Raw genomic sequence first — 23,193 nt, forward strand, 5'->3', positions numbered from 1 at the left:
TTTTTAGGGAGTTTTTCCTAGCCACTGTGCACCTGCATTGCTTGCTGTTTGAGGTTTTAGGCTGGGTTTCTCTACAGCACTTTTAGATATCAGCTGATCTAAGGGTTTTATAAATACATTTGATATCTGTTCTTTCTTTTGCGGCTTTGTATTTAGAGTGACTCAATACAATAAAATGTTATTTGTCATATGCACCGAATACAACAGGTGTAGATCTTACAGTGAAATGCTTACTTATGTCACGGTTTTCTTCCTCTGAAGAGGTGAAACAGGGATCGGACCAATACACTGTGTGGTAAGTGTCCATGGTTTTAATAGGAAAACTCAAACATGAGCACAACTACAAAACAAGAACCGTGAAAACAAGAACCGTGAAAACAAGAACCCACAAAATACTCAAAGAATATGGCTGCCTAAATATGGTTCCCAATCAGAGACAACAATTAACACCTGCCTCTGATTGAGAACCAATCTAGGCAACCATAGACTTACCTAGACACCTAAACTGAACACAACCCCATAAATCTACAAAAAAACCCTAGACAAGTAAAACACATAAATCACCCATATCACACCCTGGCCTAACCAAAATAATAAAGAAAACAAAGATAACTAAGGCCAGGGCGTGACAACTTACAAACCCTTAACCAACAATGCAGTTTTAGATAAATAAATAAATAGAAATATAACAAATAATTAAGGAGCAACAATAAAATAACAGTAGCGAGGCTATATACAGGGGGTTCCGGTACAGAGTCAATGTGCGGGGGCAGCGGTTAGACGAGGTAATATATACATGTAGGTAGAGGTAATGTAACTATGCATAGATAATAAACAGAATGTAGCAGCAGTGTAAAATGGGGGGTGAGGTGGGAACAACGCAAATAGTCCGGGTAGATTAACTGTTCAAGAGTCTTAAAGGGGTTAGAAGCAGTTAAGATGCATTTTTGACCTAGACTTAGTAGCAGAGAGAACAGTCTATGACTGGGGTGGCTGGAGTCCTTAGAATTTTTTTTGGGCCATGCTCTGACACCGCCTGATATAGAGGTCCTGGATGGCAGGAAGCTTGGCCCCAGTGATGTACTGGTCCGTAAGCACTACCCTCTGTAGTGGCTTGCGGTCGGAAGCCGAGCAGTTGCCGTATCAGGCAGTGCTCTCGATGTTGCAGCTTTATAACTTTTTGAGGATCTGATGACCCATGCCAAATCTTTTCAGTCTCCTGTGGGGGAATATACATTGTTGTGCCCTCTTCACGACTGTCTTGGTGTGTTTGGACCATGATAGTTTGTTGATGATGTGGACACCAAGGAACTTGAAGCTCCCAACCTGCTCCACTACAGCCCCGTCAATGAAAATGGGGGTATGCTTGGTTCTGTAGTCCACAATCATCTCCTTTGTCTTGATCAGGTTGAGGGAGAGGTTGTTATCCTGGCACCACACTACCAGGTCTCTGATCTCCTCCCTATAGGCTGTCTAGTTGTTGTTAGTGATCAGGCCTACCACTGTTGTGTAATCGGGAAATTTAATGATGGTGTTGGAGTCGTGCTTGGCCATGCAGTCATGGGTGAACAGGGAGTACCTTAGGCTATGCTTTGGTTACATGAAATGATTACTGAATATATGGAAAACAATAAATACATGTGGTGGAAAGTCGTTACCTCCCAAACATCGCGCGATTTTTGTTTTGTTACACAACATTTTGACCGAGGAAGGAAGGCATGTAGTTTTTTTCTCTCAAGTAAATTATTGATGGGACATGATAGACAAAACTAGTCTAGTAATCCCTTGAAGGTGGGTCTTTGAAACTGTTCCGTGTTTTCCTGACATGGAACCAAAGTGAACTTCGAAAAGTCCACATACGCTGTGGCCATATACAGTACATCATTACAATATGTAATAATTGAGTATGTTTAATTGTTGTATCGGTAACGTATGTTCGAAATGCGACTTGGGTTGGACAAAAAAAGCAACGAACTATTTTGATTGACGTTCAGTTATTGGGCGGGATTTATCTGTCATGAGACAGGAAGAGCGAAACGGGGGTTGTGTAGATAGCGAATATAGCTAGACTTGTAGCACAGCACGACGATCTGCAGCGTTGTTGTAGTTTTATAATCATGACATCTACTTTTGATGATAGCGAAAAAGAAAAGGTACGTTATGAGCGATATATTATCGTCTTTGTTAGCCAACTACCTAGCTCTTCGCTTAATGTTAAATAGCAAGCTAACTGTAGCCTATATTTTAGCTAGCGAGGAAGTTCATGAGATGCTCACTTGCTTTAAACACAACTGCAGTATTTAGGAAACGCTATTCATACAGTCAGCTATCTATGATAAATTTCGCTGGCTAGCTAATAACCTGAAAATAAGGTTGCCCGGCTAGCTAAATAGCTATCTAGAGGACTCAACAGCTGCAGTCTTTTGAAAGCAACAGTGTAACTTATAACGTCAACGAGAATTGGAGGTGGTATAGAAAGCATTCTACCACCATCTTTGGCATTGGCCTAGCTAGCTAACTACTTCACAGATGAATGTTGTCACAAGATGTCTTATCCATTATTGTATTGTCACTACCCCAGGCTACTTTAGTTTTCCATACGTACTTGATGTCGTAGCCTTTAAAGTGTTCCTCTGACATGAGTTGGGCTTGTAGTCACTGCACTTCCCCAATAACGTCAATTCTCGCAGGTTTAATTTCTTTTCCTGTTTACCCCATTACTATTTTGAATTATCTGGCTAGAGGGCTATTGATTTTAGAATATGGATCACCGACCACTGATCTAACCATTGCCTTTGGGGACTTGCAACGTGGCAGTAAGAGGCTAGTTTTGTCCTGGCCAATGACAGAATAACTCAGATGGCTTACATATGGACTGGTATGGAATTTTCTGTATTTTTTTTTTTCCTCTGAGACTTTCCAGAGGAGACTTACTCTGCTTTATTTCGGTTGACTCTGTCAAGCTGAATAGCAGAGTTCGGGTAGTAGTATGGTGAAACACTGAGGCTTAGTGGGTCATTCACACAGGAAGTACTGGTTAAATTGTTAGAATGGTGCTTGCAACGCCAGGATAGTGGGTCAGTTCCCACTGGGGCCACCCGTACGATCAAGGCTTCTCCTACTCAAACAGAAACAGCTGATAAGATGGGAGAAACGTAGCCTTGACAATAATGACCATAGGGAGTGGTAGGATGGCACAAACAAATTCAGGACCATGCTAGGAGAAATGTGCACTAGCTAGCAGACTCTTGCGAACACTGACTGACCCTTTTGGGAAAGCTGGAGTTATTGCTTCAAGTACTGTGTGTGTAATTCAATCCCAAAGATGTGTGTGTGTGTATGTATGTGTGTATATATATATATATATATATATATAAATATATATATATATATATATATATATATATATATTTATATATATATATATATATATAATATATATATATATTATTTATTTATTTATTTTATAATATGTGTGTGTTTTTTTTATATATATGTTTTTTTGTGTGTGTATATGTATGTATATATATATATGTGTATGTATGTGTGTGTATATTTATTTAGTATTAGTTGAAGTCGGAAGTTTACATGCACTTAGGTTGAACCTCGTTTTTCAGCCACTCCACAAATGTCTTGATAAAATATAGTTTTGACCAGTCTGTTAAGACATCCACTTTGTGCATGACACAAGTAATTTTTCCAACAGTTGTTTACAGACACAGTGAATTTGTCTGAAATAATTTATCGCAATTCCAGTGGGTCAGAATTTTACATACAGTAAGTTAAATGTGCCTTTAAACAGTTTGGAAAATTCCAGAAAATGATGTCAATGCGTTAGAAGCTTCTGATAGGCTAATTACATTATTTGAGTCAATTGAAGGTATACCTGTGGATGTATTTCAAGGCCTGCCGTCAAACTCTGTGCCTCTTTGCTTGACGTCATGGGAAAATCAAAAGAAATCAGCTAAGAACTCAGAAATTGTAGACATCCACAAGTCTGGTTCATCCTTGGGAGCAATTTCCAAATGCCTGAAGGTACCACATTCATCTTTACAAACAATAGTATGCAAGTATAAACACCATGAAACCACACAGCCGTCATACCGCTCAAGGAGACACGTTCTGTCTCCTAGAGATGAACGTACTTTGGTGCGGAAAGTGCAAATCAATCCCAGAACAACAACAAAGGACATTGTGAAGGTGCTGGAGGAAACAGGTACGAAAGTATCTATATCCCCAGTAAAATGAGTGCTATATCGACATAGCCTGAAAAGCCACTCAGCAAGGAAGAAGCCACGGCTCCAAAACCGCCATAAAAAAAGCCAGACTACTGTTTGCAACTGCACATGGGGACAAAGATCGTACTTTTTGGAGAATGTCCTAGTGTCTGATGAAACAAAAATATAACTGTTTGCCCATAATGATCATCGTTATGTTTGGAGGAAAAAGGGGGATGCTTGCAAGCTGAAGAACACCATCCCAACCGTGAAGCACGGGGGTGGCAGCATCATGCTGTGGGGGTGCTTTGCTGCAGGAGCGACTAGTGCACTTCACAAAACAGATGGCATCATGAGGGTGGATATATTGAAGCAACATCTCAAGACATCAGTCAGGAAGTTAAAGCTTGGATGCAAATGGGTCTTCCAAATGGACTATGACCCCAAGCATACTTCCACAGTTGTGAGAAAATGGCTTAAGGACAACAAAGTCAAGGTATTGGAGTGGCCATCACAAAGCCCTTACCTCAAGCCTATATAAAATGTGTGGGCAGAACTGAAAGCGTGTGCGAGCAAGGAGGCCTACAAACCTGGCTCAGTTACACCAGCTCTGTCAGGAGGAATGGTCCAAAATTCACGCAACTTATTGTGGGAGCTTGGGGAAGGCTACCTGAAACGTTTGACCCAAGTTAAACAATTTAAAGGCAATGCTATAAAATACTAATTGAGTGTATGTAAACTTCTGACCCACTGGGAATGTGCTGAAAAGAATAAAAGCTGAAATAACCTTGTCCTTTAACCTGTTCCCCCTTGTCTTAGGCACGCTCTGTGTCTGTGGACCTTAACAACGACGCTTCTCTACTCATCGACATTCCTGATGCACTTTGTGAACGTGACAAAGTCAAGTTCACTGTCCACACCAAGGTAAAAACAGCAGTTTCAGTTCTTAAGCTAAGGGTCACTGCTAGTTCCCTCACTTTCCTGTCAGTTATTCAAATAATATATAATGCTCTTCGTGTCCAGCAGGCTAGAACTACAGCTTATGTTGTTTCTATGTCGAATGTGGTTGTCTTACCTACCTTAGTTGAATGCTGCACTGTAAGTCACTCTGGATCAGTGTCAGTGAAAAATAAATAACAGTAACTCTCTCTTAGATGTCTTACTTCTAAAGTATATTACAACCTTGTGTTAATGCACTTTAAATGGAGCTTGAATTGTCTTTTCTGCCAGACCACCCTGAGCTCCTTCCAGAAGCCAGACTTCTCTGTGCCTAGGCAACATGAGGACTTCATATGGCTCCATGACGTGCTGGTTGAGACTGAGGACTACGCTGGGCTCATTGTGAGTGACCTATTAAGTCCACCACATACACACACACTGGTTTGGGACTAGGTTGGGCTCAGTGATTTGAGTAGTAGAGCTGGGTGATATGGAATAAAAGACCATATCGCAATAAATTGCCTGGATTGATGTGATAATGAGTAGTTTAACATTTTAATGTACATCACAGATGTTTATCTTTATCCTTAACTACTAATACTAGATTGATGGTTGTAGCCATCAGTTGTCCCATTAAGTGACCGAGATTAGCAAACATATTTAATTTTAAACTTCTCTAGTATCGGCTACTTATCGTAATGAACGATATCAGCAAAATGCCTGTGATAAGTGGTCTGTATTGATCATTTTCAGTTTATCGCTCTATGGAGTAGTCTACGGAACATACATACACACACACACTGGTAAAACCCTGGATCATTGATATTCTTACTTCCGTGACGCATATAAGGCCCTCCCCCGCCCTCCTTCCCGAAAAGCTGACCACGACTCCATTTTGTTGCTTCCAGCCTACAGAGACTAAAACAAGAACCTCCCGCGCTCAGGTCTGTTCAACACTGGTCCGACCAATCTGATTTCACGCTTCAAGACTGCTTCGATCATGTGGATTGGGATATGTCCCGCATTGCGTCCAACAACATTGACGACGACGCTGATTCAGTGAGCGAGTTTATTTGAAAGTGCATCGGCGCCGTTATACCCACAGCAACAATTAAAACATTCCCAAACCAGGGATTGATGGCAGCATTCGCGCAAAACTGAAAGCGCAAACCACTGCTTTTAACCAGGGCAAGGTGACCGGAAACCTGACAAAATACAAACAGTATAGCTATTCCCTCCAAGGCAATCAAGCAAGCTAAGCGTCAGTGTCGAGTCGCAATTCAACGGCTCAGACACGAGGTATGTGGCAGGGTCTACAGTCAATCACGGATTACAAAAAGATAACCAGCCCCGTCGTGGACCAGGATGTCTTGCTCCTAGACAGACTAAACAACTTCTTTGCTCGCTTTGAGGACAATACAGTGCCACTGACACGGCCCGCTACCAAAACCTGCGGACTCTCCTTCACTGCAGCCGACGTGAGTAAAACGTGTTAACCCTTGCAAGGCTGCAGGCCCAGACGGTGTCCTCGGAGCATGCGCAGACCAGCTGGCTGGTGTGTTTATGGACATATTCAATCAATCCTTATCCCAGTCTGCTGTTCCCACATGCTTTAAGAGGGCCACCACTGTTCCTGTTCCCAAGAAAGCTAAGGTAACTGAGCTAAACGACTACCGCCCCGTAGCACTCACTTCCGTCACCATGAAGTGCTTTGAGAGACTAGTCAAGGACCATATCACCTCCACCCTACCTGACACCCTAGAACCACTCCAATTTGCTTACTGCCCCAATAGGTCCACAGACAACGCAACCACACTGCACACTGCCCTAACCCATCTGGACAAGAGGAATACCTAAGTGAGAATGCTGTTCATCGACTACAGCTCAGCATTTAACACTATAGTACCCTCCAAACTCGTCATCAAGCTCGAGACCATGGGTCTCAACCCCGACCTATGCAACTGGGTACTGGACTTCCTGACGGGCCGCCCCCAGGTGGTGAGGGTAGGCAACAACATCTCCACCCCGCTGATCCTCAACACTGGGGCCCCACAAGGGTGCGTTCTGAGCCCTCTCCTGTACTCCCTGTTCACCCACGACTGCGCGGCCACGCACGCCTCCAACTCAATCATCAAGTTTGCGGACGACACTACAGTGATAAGCTTGATTACCAAAAACGATGAGACTGCCTACAGGGAGGAGGTGAGGGCCCTCGGTGGTGTCAGGAAAATAACCTCGCACTCAACAAAATAAAGGAGATGATTGTGGACTTCAGGAAACAGCAGAGGGAGCACCTCCCTATCCACATCGACAGGACAGTAGTGGAGAAGGTGGAAAGTTAAGTTCCTTGGCGTTCACATCACGGACAAACTGAATTGGTCCATCCACACAGACAGCGTTGTGAAGAAGTCGCAGCAGCGCCTCTTCAACCTCAGGAAGCTGAAGAAATTCGGCTTGTCACCAAAAACACTCACAAACTTCTACAGATGCACAATCGAGAGCATCCTGTCGGGCTATATCACCGCCTGGTACGGCAACTGCTCCGCCCACAACCGTAAGGCTCTCCAGATGGTAGTGAGGTCTGCGCAACGCATCACCGGGGGCAATCTACCTGCCCTCCAGGACACCTACACCACCCGATGTCACAGGAAGGCCATAAAGATCATCAAGGACAACAACCACCCGAGGCACTGCCTGTTCACCCCGCTATCATCCAAAAGGCGAGGTCAGTACAGGTGCATCGAAGCAGGGACCGAGAGACTGAAAAACAGCTTCTCTATCAAGGCCATCAGACTGTTAAACAGCCACCACTAACATTGAGTGGCTGCTGCCATACATGTAAAAAATGTATCAGTAGCCACTTTAAACAATGCCACTTAATATAATCTTTACATTACTCATCTCATATGTATATACTGTACTCGATACCATCTACTGCATCTTGCCTATGCCATTCTGTACCATCACTCATTCATATATTCCTATGTACATGTTCTTTATCCCTTTACACTTGTGTGTGTATAAGGTAGTAGTTGTGGAGTTAGGTTAGATTACTCGTTGGTTATTACTGCATTGTCGGAACTGGAAGCACAAGAATTTCGCTACACTCGCATTAACGTCTGCTAACCATGTGTATGTGACAAATAGAATTTGATTTGACACACCACTTAATTACAGTATAGTTCACACTCACAGCCAATGCTGCCACTGAATGTAATTTCGCAAGTTCACTGTCAGGACATGTGAGTGTTATTTGATGAAGGTGGAAGGGACTCTATCTGCTCAAATTTTATTTTAAATACCATCGTCTATCAGCTGAGTTTTATTGCAGGGAAATGCCTGTGTAGGAAATCTTACTAGAAGCTCCAACTGCTCTCCTCTCCCCTACCTCCGCATCTCCCTCTCCTCAACTACACCTTCCTTTCTGCCTCTCCTCTCCCCTACCTCCGCATCTCCCTCTCCTCAACTACACCTTCCTTTCTGCCTCTCCTCTGCCCTTGCTCCTTTCCCTCTTTCCTCTCTACCTCTCTCCCTTTCCTCCATTACTCCCCCTCTGCTCTTTTCCTCCCCGTCTGTCTAGATCCCTCCAGCCCCCCCGAAGCCAGACTTCGAGAGCCCAAGGGAGAAGATGCATAAACTGGGAGAGGGAGAAGCCACCATGACCAAGGAGGAATACACCAAGATGAAGCAGGAGTTAGAGGCGTGAGTTCTGACCTTTCCTCCTTTACCCCTTGTCACTGTGGCCAAGCGTAATCGGCGCAGTTCTGTGTATTTTTAAATGTTGTATTATGATTCCTGTGGGAATGATTCTGGTGATCTCAAGATTGTGTATCTGTATGTGCACTCTCAGTTGTTAATTTGCCATCTTCTGGCTCTCTCTCCCAGTGAGTACCTGGCTGTATTTAAGAAGACTGTACAAGTCCACGAGGTATTCCTGCAGCGACTATCTTCTCACCCGATCCTGAGCAAGGACAGAAACTTCCAGATATTCCTGGAGTATGACCAGGATGTGAGTTTGACACTTGGAAAAGGAAATGAAGAAGACAGACTGCGTATTTTCCAGCAGTACTGACTTCCTAGTTAACTGCTGAGTCATGTTCACTCAAGCACACCGTTGAAAAACATTTCCCAATGCAGTTCAGTTAGTACATCCAGTCATTTTCTTCCGTTTTGTGCCTAGTGAACACGAGGGAGGGGGATAGAGGAAGGGGGATGGATGGGGGGGAGGAAGGGGGATGGAGGGAGATAAGCAAGCAGACCTAGGACACATCCTGCTGCTGAGTTCAGCTCTATTTCCAAACCACTCGGTCAGTGGAGCTTCGAGTCAGCTATGGTCTGCTGAGATGGTTTTGTTTGTCCTTTTGGGAAATGTTATACAGGCATTTTATAAAATTATTAGGAAAAACCCTAACACTTATTGTAGTTCTTACTCACTTCATTCCTATGTGGAACTCAAGGCTTCCACAAGACAGCGCCACAGCTATTGTAGCTTACGTAATCAATTTTACATTGCAAACTTGTTCTGTGGTCTCAATGGTTAACTAAATAATTTCCCTCCCTGTGATGGGTTCACGTAGCTGAGTGTACGAAGGAAGAACGCCAAGGAGACGTTTGGGAGTTTCTTTAAGAACATGGTCAAGAGTGCTGACGAGGTCATCATCTCTGGGATAAAGGTAGGTGTGGCCTCCTCGCATATCATACAATACTAGCCAAGTTTGAGCATCACATCTGAGGCATTGTGGTTAAATTCTGACTGACTGACCTACAAACAATAATTTATGCAAGGTGATTTCAGGATCAGTCAGCAGTTTGCCTGCATTGTCAAACCAGCCCAATATTTTATTGTCCATTTCCATGAAATGTCATTTTGTGAAATCAGCAATGCATTACAAACCAGAGGCAGAAAGTCAATGCATTACAGTAGCAGACTTCAACAAAGAGAAACAAATGCAGCTACAAATCGTAACGGTTTACAAGCTGAGCAGGGACCTTCGTATCCAGAATGAAGATCTGGCTTTGTTTTTTTTTTTGTGTGTCTTAGGAGGAAGGTTGATGTCTTAAAATATTTTTTTTCTTGCAGGAAGTAGATGATTTCTTTGAGCAGGAGAAGACCTTCCTGCTTGATTATTCATCCAAGATCAAAGACTCCACTGCCAGGGCAGAGAAGATGACCCGCTCTCACAAAAGTATGACTATGAAATCAACAACCAACTTGAATTGGAGCTTTTTGAGTTATTGACTTTTTTCTTCTTTTTTTCTCCCCCTTATATCTGGCTCAATCAATCACATGTAATTTAAAGCCCTTTTAAATAACATCAGCAGTTGTCACATATTGCTTTGGAGATACCTAGCCGCAATGCTGGACTTGGGAATAAATAGGTGCTGGTATTGTTTTTATAGTTAGTTGCAGAAGCTCCACAATACTTTTGCTAATATTCTGAGAGGAACAGAATATTTGAGGCGCTGGTACTCAGCTCCTGCCCAAGTCAAAAACTGCCTAACCTAAAACTCCAAAGAGCAAGCAATACTGATGCAGAAGCACAGTGTCTAGGAAACATAGAGGAACCGAGGGGTGGCCAGGCCTCTTCTGGCTGTGCCGGGTAGAGAGGAACCAGGCTCCGAGGGGTGGCCAGGCCTCTTCTGGCTGTGCCGAGTGGAGATTTAAGAGTACATGTAGCCATTAAGGCCAGATCGGTTTTCAAGGCATTTAAATGTTTATAGATGAACAGCAGGATGTGTGGTATCATTGTGGTGCAACTTCTTACAGTATGTTACCCATACTGAGTTTTATTGATTGCATGGAATTCACAGCCGTTGACCCTTGGCCTCAAGGAGACCACCTAGGATACCAGGTTTTGTATTATGGTGACCCCTAACCTCTTGAAGTCACTCAGGGGCCGAGTTCAGATTTAAAGTGGGCCAAGAATTTAGATTTTAACATGTTGTATTTTGTCTCAGATGTTGCTGATGATTACATCCACATCTCTGCCACTTTGAACAGTCTCTCTGTCGATGACAACACCGCACTTAAAAAGTGAGTAACAATATGAATACACTATAGTTCGAGGTATACGAATGGTGCCGTTATTTCCTCAAGCCAACTACGGGTGGCTTAATCTCGGGATAACCCAGAACGAAAGTCCTGCATAATTGGTCAGAAGCTTGATTAATTTCTGGGATCATACGTGTTAAGAGAAGAGATGCTAGAATGAGGAGTGGAACCAGAACATGGAGCCCCAACCTCTCTCTGCAAATTACGGGCAATTATTATATGGGCAAAATGCCGCCCCCCCCCCTTCTGAAATTCAGAAAAATGCGAACACCTGCAAAATCATGACTTGTCCAAATAATCAGTGATTGAGAACCCAAGCACTGGAACTATTGCTGCTTGTTAGCTATCGGAGCCCATAGTATAAAGATCGATCTAGGGTACCATGTTTGTTTATGTAGTCTAGCTACAAGAGTTTATGGGTTGCTAAATGAATGGTTTACATCTCACCCAATATCAGCGACAACAAATTGTGACTTTGCTCAAGGTCTGTCTATTCTCTTCAGGCACCTTGAGAAGTTTGCAGACCTGTTTGAGAAACTAAGGGTAAGAACCACAGTGCTGGTCTTCTGCACTTCTCAACCTGGACTGTTTTTCTATTAATTGTATGTTTTTATATAATCCGCTATTGTCCGTCTCCATGCAAATTCAAATTTTGTGAGGTCAGCAATACATTTAAACACGTGTGTGCATTTTGCTTTTGTGAGCTGTGCAAATGTCTACCTTTTTTTTACAAGTTAGTCATTTAGCAGACACTCTTATCCAGCACGACATGCAGGTCATCTTAAGATAGCTAGGGGAGACAACATTTCTGTCATATCTGCTTTAGAGGAAAATTGTACTTACAATCAGCAAGGTCTGTGCTCGTTGGAAATGTGCACGTGTCAGTTGTGTGTGTGTGTATATATTACACACACACACATTTTTAAATGTTTATCTTATGTTCTTTGAGCATGGCGGTAGCGTTGATGTTGTATCTATTTGGTCCTGCCTGTAGAAAGTGGAGGGCAGAGTGGCGTCAGACGAGGAGCTGAAGCTCACGGAGCTGCTCCGTTACTACATGCTGGACATCCAGGCAGCCAAGGTGAGCCATGTCTAGTCTGTTTCTCTCTCAAAAAACCTCAGCAACTTCTTATTGAATCATTAATTATTTTCTTAAAATCACGTGGAAACACGGTAGGCATGCATATTACATTAATTCTCTGAGAAATGCTGTTTGTGTGTTAACCTCTACATGTGTGTCAGGACCTGTTGTACAGGCGGGCCCGGGCCCTGGCTGACTATGAGAACAGTAACAAGGCCCTGGACAAGGCCCGGCTGAAGAGTAAAGACATCACCCAGGCTGAGGAGCACCAACAACAGTGTCTGCAGAAGTTTGACAAGCTCTCTGAGTCTGGAAAAAGAGGTTTGTTTAAGACTGTGTGGGTTTGGGTTAACATGTTCTTCTGTAATACAGTACAGTGAGTAAACTGACAGTATGGTCTTCTCCTCCCAGAGCTGACCAGTTTTAAGGGCAGGAGAGTGGTGGCTTTCCGTAAGAACCTAATAGAGATGGCTGAACTCGAGATCAAACACGCCAAGGTCAGTCAGGGTGCACAGAGTTCTTTTTCCTTCCTGTGTTTGAGATTTTTTTTCGGGAATATGCAGTAATGAAATATAGGGGGAGGGGAGAGATCGAAAGACACAATTAGAAGTCGTGGGATACAATCCCACAATATCACTAAACTGTTATGTGCTACAGGAGGTGTTCCCCACTAGACCACCCGCAGACACAACACTACTTTGTTGGCACTTTTCTCAGTGATGGACTGGACTGTTCAGGAACTTTCAGTGGATATTATATATGTAGCAGCTATGAGCAAAATGTAGTTCATGTTATGTGGTACATTGTGCCCTGATCCTTGTGAAATGTCTGTTGTTGAATGGATATGATACTGATATCCCTGTTCTCTCTGTAACCACAGAACAACATGGCTCTGCTGCAGGGCTGCATTGAGCTTCTCAAGAGCAACTGAACCTCCTGTCTCCTACCAATCCTCCCAGACCGCCAGACCACCACCCACTGACCGGCTAGCCTGGGTGCCAGTCTGTTTTTTGCTGTCTTGCCAACTCCGTATGGAACTGGCACGGTTCTGCATGACAATGGCGTAGGCAAAAGCACAACCGGATCTGGAACCAGGCTACTGACCCAGCCTTTGAGAAGGGAACCTGGATACCCCTTCCCACCACACTCTACCCCCAGGGGACCTTGGGTCGTGTTCATTAGGGCGCATGGCAGAAAAACATACATTTGCAAAAGAAAAGGAGCCTTTCTTATTGCACAGGATTAGATAGTCCCTCACCGTTTGCCTCGATTTCGGAGCATTCTGTGCCTATTAAACACGATCCTGGGTACCTCCACCCCCAAATGATGCCATTTCAGAAACCTGCACAGGAACATGCAGCCGTCTATTTGCATTCTCTCTGTTTTTTAGTCTGTCTCAAGGTTTACATAGTCCCTGCCCACCTGGCAACCCACCTCTTTCTACTCCGCCTCATGTCCCATGGAACACTCACCTTTTGTGATGCCAGCAATGCGGAACAGGGACAATGTAGCCGCTTGCATTGTCTTTTGATAATCCTCTTCATCTGGGCGCCTTTGTAAATTCACTCTGGCTATCTACTCCGATTTCAGAGCGCTCTCGTCTAAGTGTGCCAGAATGCAGAATAACTGATGAAGGAACGCTCAACACCTGTTGAATATGGCCGTTGTCTGAAAACATTGGCAAAAAAACATAATTCAATTGCTGCACAGTTAGTCACCAACGCTCTATAATGTGAAAACAGCCTAACCACCTCTGACCACTTTACTTGCCCTAGCAGAGTGAGGTTTTCTATCATTTATGTCTGGAAGTAACTAGCAAGCTAACTTACTTTAGCCAGTTAGCAATCTGACAACGCTCTGAATTTACGAACGCTCCGAGCGCACTCTTGAGGGCCCTTTGGCACTCGAGAGTGAATTTACCAATGCACCCATAGATTGTGATACATTTTTTTCTATTCTGGATGGATTACTCTCTCCTTGTATTGTATTTTCCTTTTAACGATGTTGATTGTGGAATAATAGCCTCATTGTGATGTTTTGCTTGCTTTTCACGGCACACTCGTAACTAACCCCGTTAGGTCCCGCACTTTTATATACGTAAACGCATCTGGGTCGTGTTCATTAGGGAACTGTAGCAAACTGTTTTGCAACAGAACACAAGTGTTTAATTTAGGTGGAATTTGGACCTACTAAATGTGGATCTGTAGCTTGAATGTGAATCTGTAGAGTTTAACTAGGCAGAGTTGTTTCGGAATAACTTGAGGTTTTTATGGTGCGTGTATAGCTATCTATAATTGTTTCTTATTGCAACTCCACCTTAAACCAGAAATACTGTGAGGAATCACATAGTGAATAACTGACAACTGAGCTCAGCTACTGCTTCTCTGGTTTGTAATGGAACAGTTTAAAAGGTCCTATTCATTAGGCCACTGTGTAGCAAAACATTTTGCAATAGAAAATGAAAACAATTTCTTATTGGACAAGTTCAGATTTTCCTTCGGTTTTGTGCCTAGGGAATACGACCCAGATGGAGCAACTGTTCATAAAGAACATATAAAGTGGATGGAAAAGGGAGAGAGATTAACTTAGTGCCTAAATAAAGGTCCTTATGACTGTGTCCCAGTTGTCCACCTTTCTACCAAAGTGTGCACTTGCACACTCTCGTCCTGGATTTAAATACATTGGGTTGATATAAGCATTGGCTGATGAGTTTCCACCACTGTTAAATCCATGACAGGAAGTGGGAGAAGAGTGGAGAATTGAGACTTATATACTGAGATTAGTCTGGGCCAAACTCTCTCAAACCACCAGTGAAGTGCTCTTTTTCATGGTTAGGAACGCTGAGTAGACACTAGTGTGTGTGTGGTAGTGTATCTATATTGTGTGGTACCACACAAATGCTTTGGCTGTTCCTCAGGAATGGAAACATGGTTCTTCTCACATTCGTCTACATTACTCCCAGTAACTGGAGCTAAATTCTTAAGATTCACATTGCTTTTGACAAGTTTACTTACACATATGGACCAATAGATTATTTTCACCACAGCCCTTTTGAGTGTCAGGACTGGTAGTTGTCCCTTTGTCAAAGTTGAACATGTGATACGTGCCAAACATGTGATACGTGACTATTTTATTTTTACCCCCCCTCCCCCTCTCTTTATTCTGCTATGTCTAGTGACTGCCAGGGAGCACTGGTTTCTGTACTCATTGAGTGAATGTTCAGTGGACTAATTTGAGTCAGTCAGTGAAGTCCACCCGTAGTAGCTGACTACTGTATACCTATGACTTATGTGACACACTTCCTGCTGTGTGGGTGACGCCAGCAGCAGGTCCTAGTCCACTCACCCTTCAGCCAGTTGCTCTCGAGAATTTCCATGGTAACGGCATTATACTCAGATGTTTCACTTTAAAATGTATACCAAACAAAGTTAAGTTAAACATTGACATTTCCACTGAAAAGTTTACAAAAGCATATTTTACAGGAAGAACTGTGTAGATATGTTTGGTAACAGGATTAAACATTTTACTATAATTCTGTTACCGAACTTTGCATCTGCCCAGTTTATCCAGTAATATATTTATTTCTCTAAAATGTTTAAAGTAGTTGTATGGTTTGTTAAACTTAATTAATGGATTTTGCTTGACATACATTTGAAAGTTACCATAGGATTGCGCTCTGTCAAGTCAGCCCAATCATTACATTGCATATGTAGCCTGGTCAGTTGGGAAGCTTCATGCATTATATAGTTAACATTAAGCAAGCATCAAGCACTAGACTTATATTGGCTATTGGAGAGTAACTCTGGTCCTAGCACTTATTCAGAGGAGTTTGACTGACTCATGTCCTTCAGCATCTGCTTGAAGCTGTTTCTTTCAATTCTAGAATGTTCTGCCCTAAGTGTGCACTTGTTCACTTCCCTTCATGAATTTGAAAGAGTCTGACATGCTTATACCAATTCAATGTTTTTAATTGTGTGATGAGGATGAGTGTACACTACCAGGATAATTTTGATGCAGAGAGTAGACTACATGACTGTGCACTTCCTTGATTTCCTGTTGTTTACCAGTGGCCTACTCCACCTGCTTACAGAGCGACACTAACCTATCCAATCCACCAATCCCCTTGCTTCTTACTGCTGATGCAGTATTTGTTTTTAAGCAATTAAGTTTGGCGTCGCCTATATTTCTCCTATTGCTTTTTGTTACTGACAGAACCTTTGCTAGTGCTAAACTAGCCTGGGTACCAGTCTGTTTCTGCCCTCTTGCATACTCCTTATGGATTTGTCATGCCTGGTCTGGCTTTACTATGACAGCAATGGTGTTGGCAAGAGCACTAACAGATCAGGGACCAGGCTATGCCTACACTCATTAACCTGTGAAATGGAAAGGGTTCATATTGAAACAAATGATTGAATTCTTTGAATTGCTTAAGAAAAGAATGAGATATAATGCACTATGAAGGTGATAGATACTTAGCAATCATTTCCAAGCCCAGAGAGAGCTGTTTATAAAGAAATATGAAATGTTTTTTGCTAATTGAATGTATTTCTAATGGATTACAACTGTGTGAAATACTTCTTTACCTAGTTCTTTTTCTTACGGAGCGTCTACATTAAAAAAAATGCAATAATGACATTAAATAAAATCCTACTTTCCCAAAATACATGCTGTGTTACTATCTTAAGGTAATACAACTGCGTGTGATGTAATCACTCTGGTACTATGGACTCGTTCAAGACAACTCAGAATTCTGAAATTTCTGACTTAAATATCAGAATCAACCAATAAGCTCTATGCAAAAAAAAAAAAATGTATGCAAATTTGAAGGTAGCATATTACTACTGAAGTGAAGGTCAACTGTGAAATTCAACTCATCTTCACACCAGCAGGTGGTGCAGTCTGCATGCTGAAGAGGATAGGAGAGTAGACAACCTAAACTAATATCTGGAAATTATTATTATTATTTTTTACGCACTGGTTTGCCTTTTCTCATCTCACAATAGGCCATGTCAGTTGGTGTAGGGAGTTAAGGTATTTTTATGCACAATGTTAAATGCATGAATAGACCCTATCACCTCAACACTACTACGTAATGATGTACTTTCTCTCAGAGCGTTGCCACTATACTGTTGAACCTACAGTATGTCTGTTCTGACTTCCCCTGCTCACAGTAAGGGCCACAGTAGGACTGTCATTGGCAATGCTGATTTGATGACAACATCTTTGGGAGTGTCATGAGAAGATGGTGTATATTTATGCTGGAAAGACTCCCAGTTGCAATGCCAGGTGCAGTTTCCTCCTGGACTGTAAGTGAATCTTATCTTGACTAACTTTACTCAACTAAGAGGAACTTCCATATCTTAGAACAGTGAACTGTGTATGTGTCGCTGTGTCCTTCCGTGTGTCAAAATGATTGGTCACTCATCTTGTGTCCTGAGATAAGACTGGGACAGACAGTCTACTGTAGGTGAGTGGAGAGGAAATGCCAGTGTGCCTCAGGGACCTGTCACTATCAAAACACACTGTGGCTACATATCTTGCTTGGTGAGAGCTCCTTAGCAACCGCTACTAAACAAACCAAACGAACCAGTGGGCCTAAAGCCTGAAATACACTGTCTGAGCTCTTTACAGCCCTGTACTGGGGCCTCAAATACACTGGCTGAGCTCTTTACAGCCCTGTACTGGGGCCTCAAATACACTGGCCGAGCTCTTTACAGCCCTGTACTGGGGCCTCAAATACACTGGCTGAGCTCTTTACAGCCCTGTACTGGGGCCTCAAATACACTGGCTGAGCTCTTTACAGCCCTGTACTGGGGCCTCAAATACACTGGCTGAGCTCTTTACAGCCCTGTACTGGGGCCTCAAATACACTGGCTGAGCTCTTTACAGCCCTGTACTGGGGCCTCAAATACACTGGCTGAGCTCTTTACAGCCCTGTACTGGGGCCTCAAATACACTGGCTGAGCTCTTTACAGCCCTGTACTGGGGCCTCATACACTGGCCGAGCTCTTTACAGCCCTGTACTGGGGCCTCAAATACACTGGCTGAGCTCTTTACAGCCCTGTACTGGGGCCTCAAATACACTGGCCGAGCTCTTTACAGCCCTGTACTGGGGCCTCTGAAATTCACTGGCCGAGCTCTTTACACGCTTCTGCTTGTTTGGGTTCAGTGAGAATATAATTGGTAAAAGCTTTCCTAAGACCTGATGCTATCTAATCTACAGAACTGTACATGGATACACTATCTTGTATTTTGTACTTTAAATGGGTCTTTTTCTGAATGTTTGTCAAAGATGAAAGATAATTCCATAGGTACAAACCAAGTGTTTAACTGACAAGCATTTTAGCTACAATCAGATTTACACTGAACAAAAATATAAATACAACATGCAATAATTTCAAAGATTTCAAAGTTACAGTTCATATAAGGATATCAGTCAATTGAAATAAATTAGGCCCTAATCTATGGATTCCACTTTATTGGAGATCAACGTTCCCTCAACAACAAATGACACAGCAAATTTCAGGTCTGCTGAGCGTAAACTTGAAAGTTGTGAAATTTAGGTGCAACTTCCGGCGTGCGTTTACTGTGAAAAAATGAGGCTGTACCCGTTTAGTGTTCAAGTAGGCTACTATGGCTAGTTGAATGTTAAATGCATCCCATAACATTTTAACATGGAAATAGCTGTATTATCACTCAGCCTACAATAGCAGCCAATGTTCGGTGTTCAATGTAGACCTACATTCCATGAGACATGCAGGGTGTGACATTAACATGTTTATCCACTTGTCCTTCAGACAAGGAGGTGACAAATGTTGTTTTGATGCAAGAAACCACTTTACAAAATTAAATGCATCATTATTCCCATACCATTATTACAGAGACTCATACAAATTATGCTACCCTCTGCCTATTGGCTACTAAGCTTATTCAAGCCTGTCTCAAAACATAACACTTCCCTTTTAAGACGACAAAAGCTCTTTACCTGACTTGTCTAGAAATCCACATATTTTGTGCTCTTGTAGGAAGCAATCACTCCCCCATTGCTGGCTACAAATGATCTATAACTGCGCATGTTGTAAAAACAGTACAGTTCAAAGTGAATGGCAGAGATTCATATATGGCAATGGTCTATTTGCATATAGGCCTACTGCAGATCTGATTGGTTATGGCACACTGGTCTGTGTAGAGTATGAGTCATGCCTGTCAATGGCAATCCAAGATGACGTAGGACGTGTGTATTTATCTTATCCCGTGTCGTATATATCTTAATTTCACTTTCTATTTACGAACTAAATATACTTTCCTGCAACCCGCCTCACCAAATGTGGTACGGATCTGCTATTTTTATTTCTTATAACTGGAACTTCCATCAGGAGCTGGCCAGCTAACTAGCTACTTTTGTTAGTCACGGCTAGCGGTCTTCACCTTTTTCTCGGTCACCAGCCAGCCTTAGCTCGGACAACACCTGCCAGTCTGCACAGCGCTATATCAACTCAGAGCTTATCAGACTGCTTCTCCCTACCAATCACCGGATTCCTGCAGCTCTGGATCATTACACCAGATCATCACAGCTAGCTAGCTGCAAACGAGTGGCTACTGCTAGCTAACGCCTCTGTCCCGAAGCAAGCACCAGCTAGCCTCAAGCTAGGCCCATATACCAGCTAATTATTGGGCTACAATACAATACTTTGCCAATTGGCCATCACGACTGGACTGCTGACGTGATCACCCAATGTGGTCGCAACAGGCTATTCTGTTACCATATCGCTGAAAAACCATCTACTAACCACGGGCCGCTAGCTTTTTTTGAACGCTGTGTCCCCTGCATGCCTAGCGTAGTAGTGACTACCAAACGGCACCATGACTCACCTATTGCTGCTCTTTTGACCCTATGATCACTCGGCTACACAGCTGATGCCCCCTGTATGCACTACCTTACTGACCCGCTCTGCCCATTCATCGCCATTTCCCCATTGTTGTCTTAGCTCTCCTGATCAACACCTGTGATTGCTTTATACCTCTCTCTAATGTCAATATGCCCTGTCTACTGCTGTATTGGCTAGTTTTTGTTTTATTTCACTGTAGAGCCCTCAGTCCCACTCAAAATGCCTTTATATAGCTCTTTTGTCCCACCCCACACACATGCGGAGACCTCACCTAGCTTAACTGGTGCCTCCAGAGACTAAACATCGTCACTCAACGCCTAGGTTTACCTCCACTGTACTCACATCCTACCATGCCATTGTCTGTACATTATGCCCTGAATCTATTCTACCATGCCTAAAAATCTTCTCATTGTATTCTCTGTCCCCAATGCACTAGATGACCAGTTCGTATAGCCTTTAGCCGTACCCTTATCCAACTCCACCTCTTTTCCTCTGGTGATGTAGAGGTAAACCCAGGCCCTGCAGCCCACAGTTCCACTCCTATTCCCCAGACCCTATCATTTGTTGACTTTTGTAACCGTAAAAGCCTTGGTTTCATGCATGTTAACTTCAGAAAGCCTCCTCCCTAAGTTTGTTTTATTCACTGCTTTAGCACACTCCGCCAACACTGATGTCCTAGCCGTGTCTGAATCCTGGCTTAGGAAGGTCACCAAAAACTCTGACATTTCCATCTCCAACTACAGCATTTTCCACCAAGATAGAACTGCCAAAGGGGGTGGAGTTAGCTTGCAGAGTTCTGTCATGCTATTCCGGTCTGTGCCCAAACAGTTCAAGCTTCTGCTTTTAAAAATCCAGCTTTCCAGAAGTACGTCTCTCACTGTTTCTGCTTATTATAGACCCCCCTCAGCCCCCAGCTGTGCCCTGGACACCATATGTGAATTGATTGCCCCCTATCTATTGTCAGAGTTTGAACTGTTCGGTGACCTAAACTGGGATATGCTTAACACCCCGGCAGTCCTATAATCTAAAATAGATGCCCTCACACAAATTATCAAGGAACCTCCCAGGTACAACCCTATATCCGTAAACACGGGCACCCTCCTAGATATCATCCTGACCAACCTGCCCTCTAAATACACTTCTGCTGTCTTCAACCAGGACCTCCGTGATCATTGCCTGCGTCCGTAATGCGTCCGCGGTCAAACGACCACCCCTCATCACTGTCAAACGCTCCCTAAAACATTTCAGCGAGCAGGCCTTTCTAATCGACCCTTGCCTAGGTATCCTGGAAGGATATTGACCTCATTCCGTCAGTAGAGGATGCCTGGTTCAAATCAAATCCAATTTATTTATATAGCCCTTCGTACATCAGCTGATATCTCAAAGTGCTGTACAGAAACCCAGCCTAAAACCCCAAACAGCAAGCAATGCAGGTGTAGAAGCACGGTGGTTAGGAAAAACTCCCTAGAAAGGCCAAAACCTAGGAAGAAACCTAGAGAGGAACCAGGCTATCTGGGGTGGCCAGTCCTCTTCTGGCTGTGCCGGGTGGAGATTATAACAGAACATGGCCAAGATGTTCAAATGTTCATAAATGACCAGCATGGTCGAATAATAATAAGGCAGAACAGTTGAAACTGGAGCAGCAGCACGGCCAGGTGGACTGGGGACAGCAAGGAGTCATCATGTCAGGTAGTCCTGGGGCATGGTCCTAGGGCTCAGGTCCTCCGAGAGAGAGAAGGAGAGAATTCGAGAACGCACACTTAGATTCACACAGGACACCGAATTGGACAGGAGAAGTACTCCAGATATAACAAACTGACCCCAGCCCCCCCGACACATAAACTACTGCAGCATAAATACTGGAGGCTGAGACAGGAGGGGTCAGGAGACACTGGCCCCACCCGAGGACACCCCCGGACAGGGCCAAACAGGAAGGATATAACCCCACCCACTTTGCCAAAGCACAGCCCCCACACCACTAAAGGGATATCTTCAACCACCAACTTACCATCCTGAGACAAAGCTGAGTATAGCCCGCAAAGATCTCCGCCATGGCACAACCCAAGGGGGGGTGCCAACCCAGACAGGATGACCACATCAGCGAATCAACCCACTCAGGTGACTCACCCCTTCCAGGGACGGCATGAGAGAGCCCCAGTAAGCCAGTAACTCAGCCCCTGTAATAGGGTTAGAGGCAAAGAATCCCAGTGGAAAGAGGGGAACCGGCCAGGCAGAGACAGCAAGGGTGGTTCGTTGCTCCAGAGCCTTTCCGTTCACCTTCCCACTCCTGGGCCAGACTACACTCAATCATATGACCCACGGAAGAGATGAGTCTTCAGTAAAGACTTAAAGGTTGAGACCGAGTTTGCGTCTCTGACATGGGTAGGCAGACCGTTCCATAAAAATGGAGCTCTATAGGAGAAAGCCCTGCCTCCATCTCTTTGCTTAGAAATTCTAGGGACAATTAGGAGGCCTGCGTCTTGTGACCGTAGCGTACGTGTAGGTATGTACGGCAGGACCAAATCAGAGAGATAGGTAGGAGCAAGCCCATGTAATGCTTTATAGGTTAGCAGTGAAACCTTGAAATCAGCCCTTGCTTTGACAGGAAGCCAGTGTAGGGAGGCTAGCACTGGAGTAATATGATCAATTTTTTTGGTTCTAGTCAGGATTCTAGCAGCTGTATTTAGCACTAACTGAAGTTTATTTAGTGCTTTATCCGGGTAGCCGGAAAGTAGAGCATTGCAGTAGTCTAACCTAGAAGTGACAAAAGCATGGATTAACCTGTTGATGCTCTGGGGGCGCTATTTCATTTTTGGATGAAAAACGTTCCCGTTTTAAACAAGATATTTTGTCACAAAAAGATGCTCGACTATGCATATAATTGATAGCATTCGAAAGAAAACACTCTGACGTGTCCAGAACTACCGAGATATTTTCTGTGCGTGCCCTAGAACGTGAGCTTCAGGCAAAACCAAGATGAAACGGCATCCAGGAAATGAACAGGATTTTTGAGGC

At 43.6% G+C, this 23,193-nt stretch overlaps 1 protein-coding gene across 1 annotated transcript; it reads left to right on the forward strand.

Moving 5' to 3' along the window:
- The first annotated feature begins 1,992 nt into the window (after positions 1-1,992).
- Positions 1,993-16,952, forward strand: LOC135512045 (sorting nexin-5-like). Its single transcript, XM_064933645.1, has 13 exons — positions 1,993-2,153; positions 5,037-5,141; positions 5,448-5,558; positions 8,737-8,858; positions 9,042-9,165; positions 9,734-9,829; positions 10,237-10,342; positions 11,115-11,190; positions 11,712-11,751; positions 12,203-12,289; positions 12,451-12,610; positions 12,701-12,786; positions 13,170-16,952. Exons 1-13 carry the CDS (start codon positions 2,118-2,120, stop codon positions 13,218-13,220), a joined length of 1,200 nt encoding a protein of 399 aa, XP_064789717.1. The 5' UTR covers positions 1,993-2,117; the 3' UTR covers positions 13,221-16,952.
- Positions 16,953-23,193: the final 6,241 nt, after the last annotated feature.

Source organism: Oncorhynchus masou, chromosome 24 (assembly GCF_036934945.1).
Source record: "Oncorhynchus masou masou isolate Uvic2021 chromosome 24, UVic_Omas_1.1, whole genome shotgun sequence".
Classification (NCBI taxonomy): domain Eukaryota; kingdom Metazoa; phylum Chordata; class Actinopteri; order Salmoniformes; family Salmonidae; genus Oncorhynchus; species Oncorhynchus masou.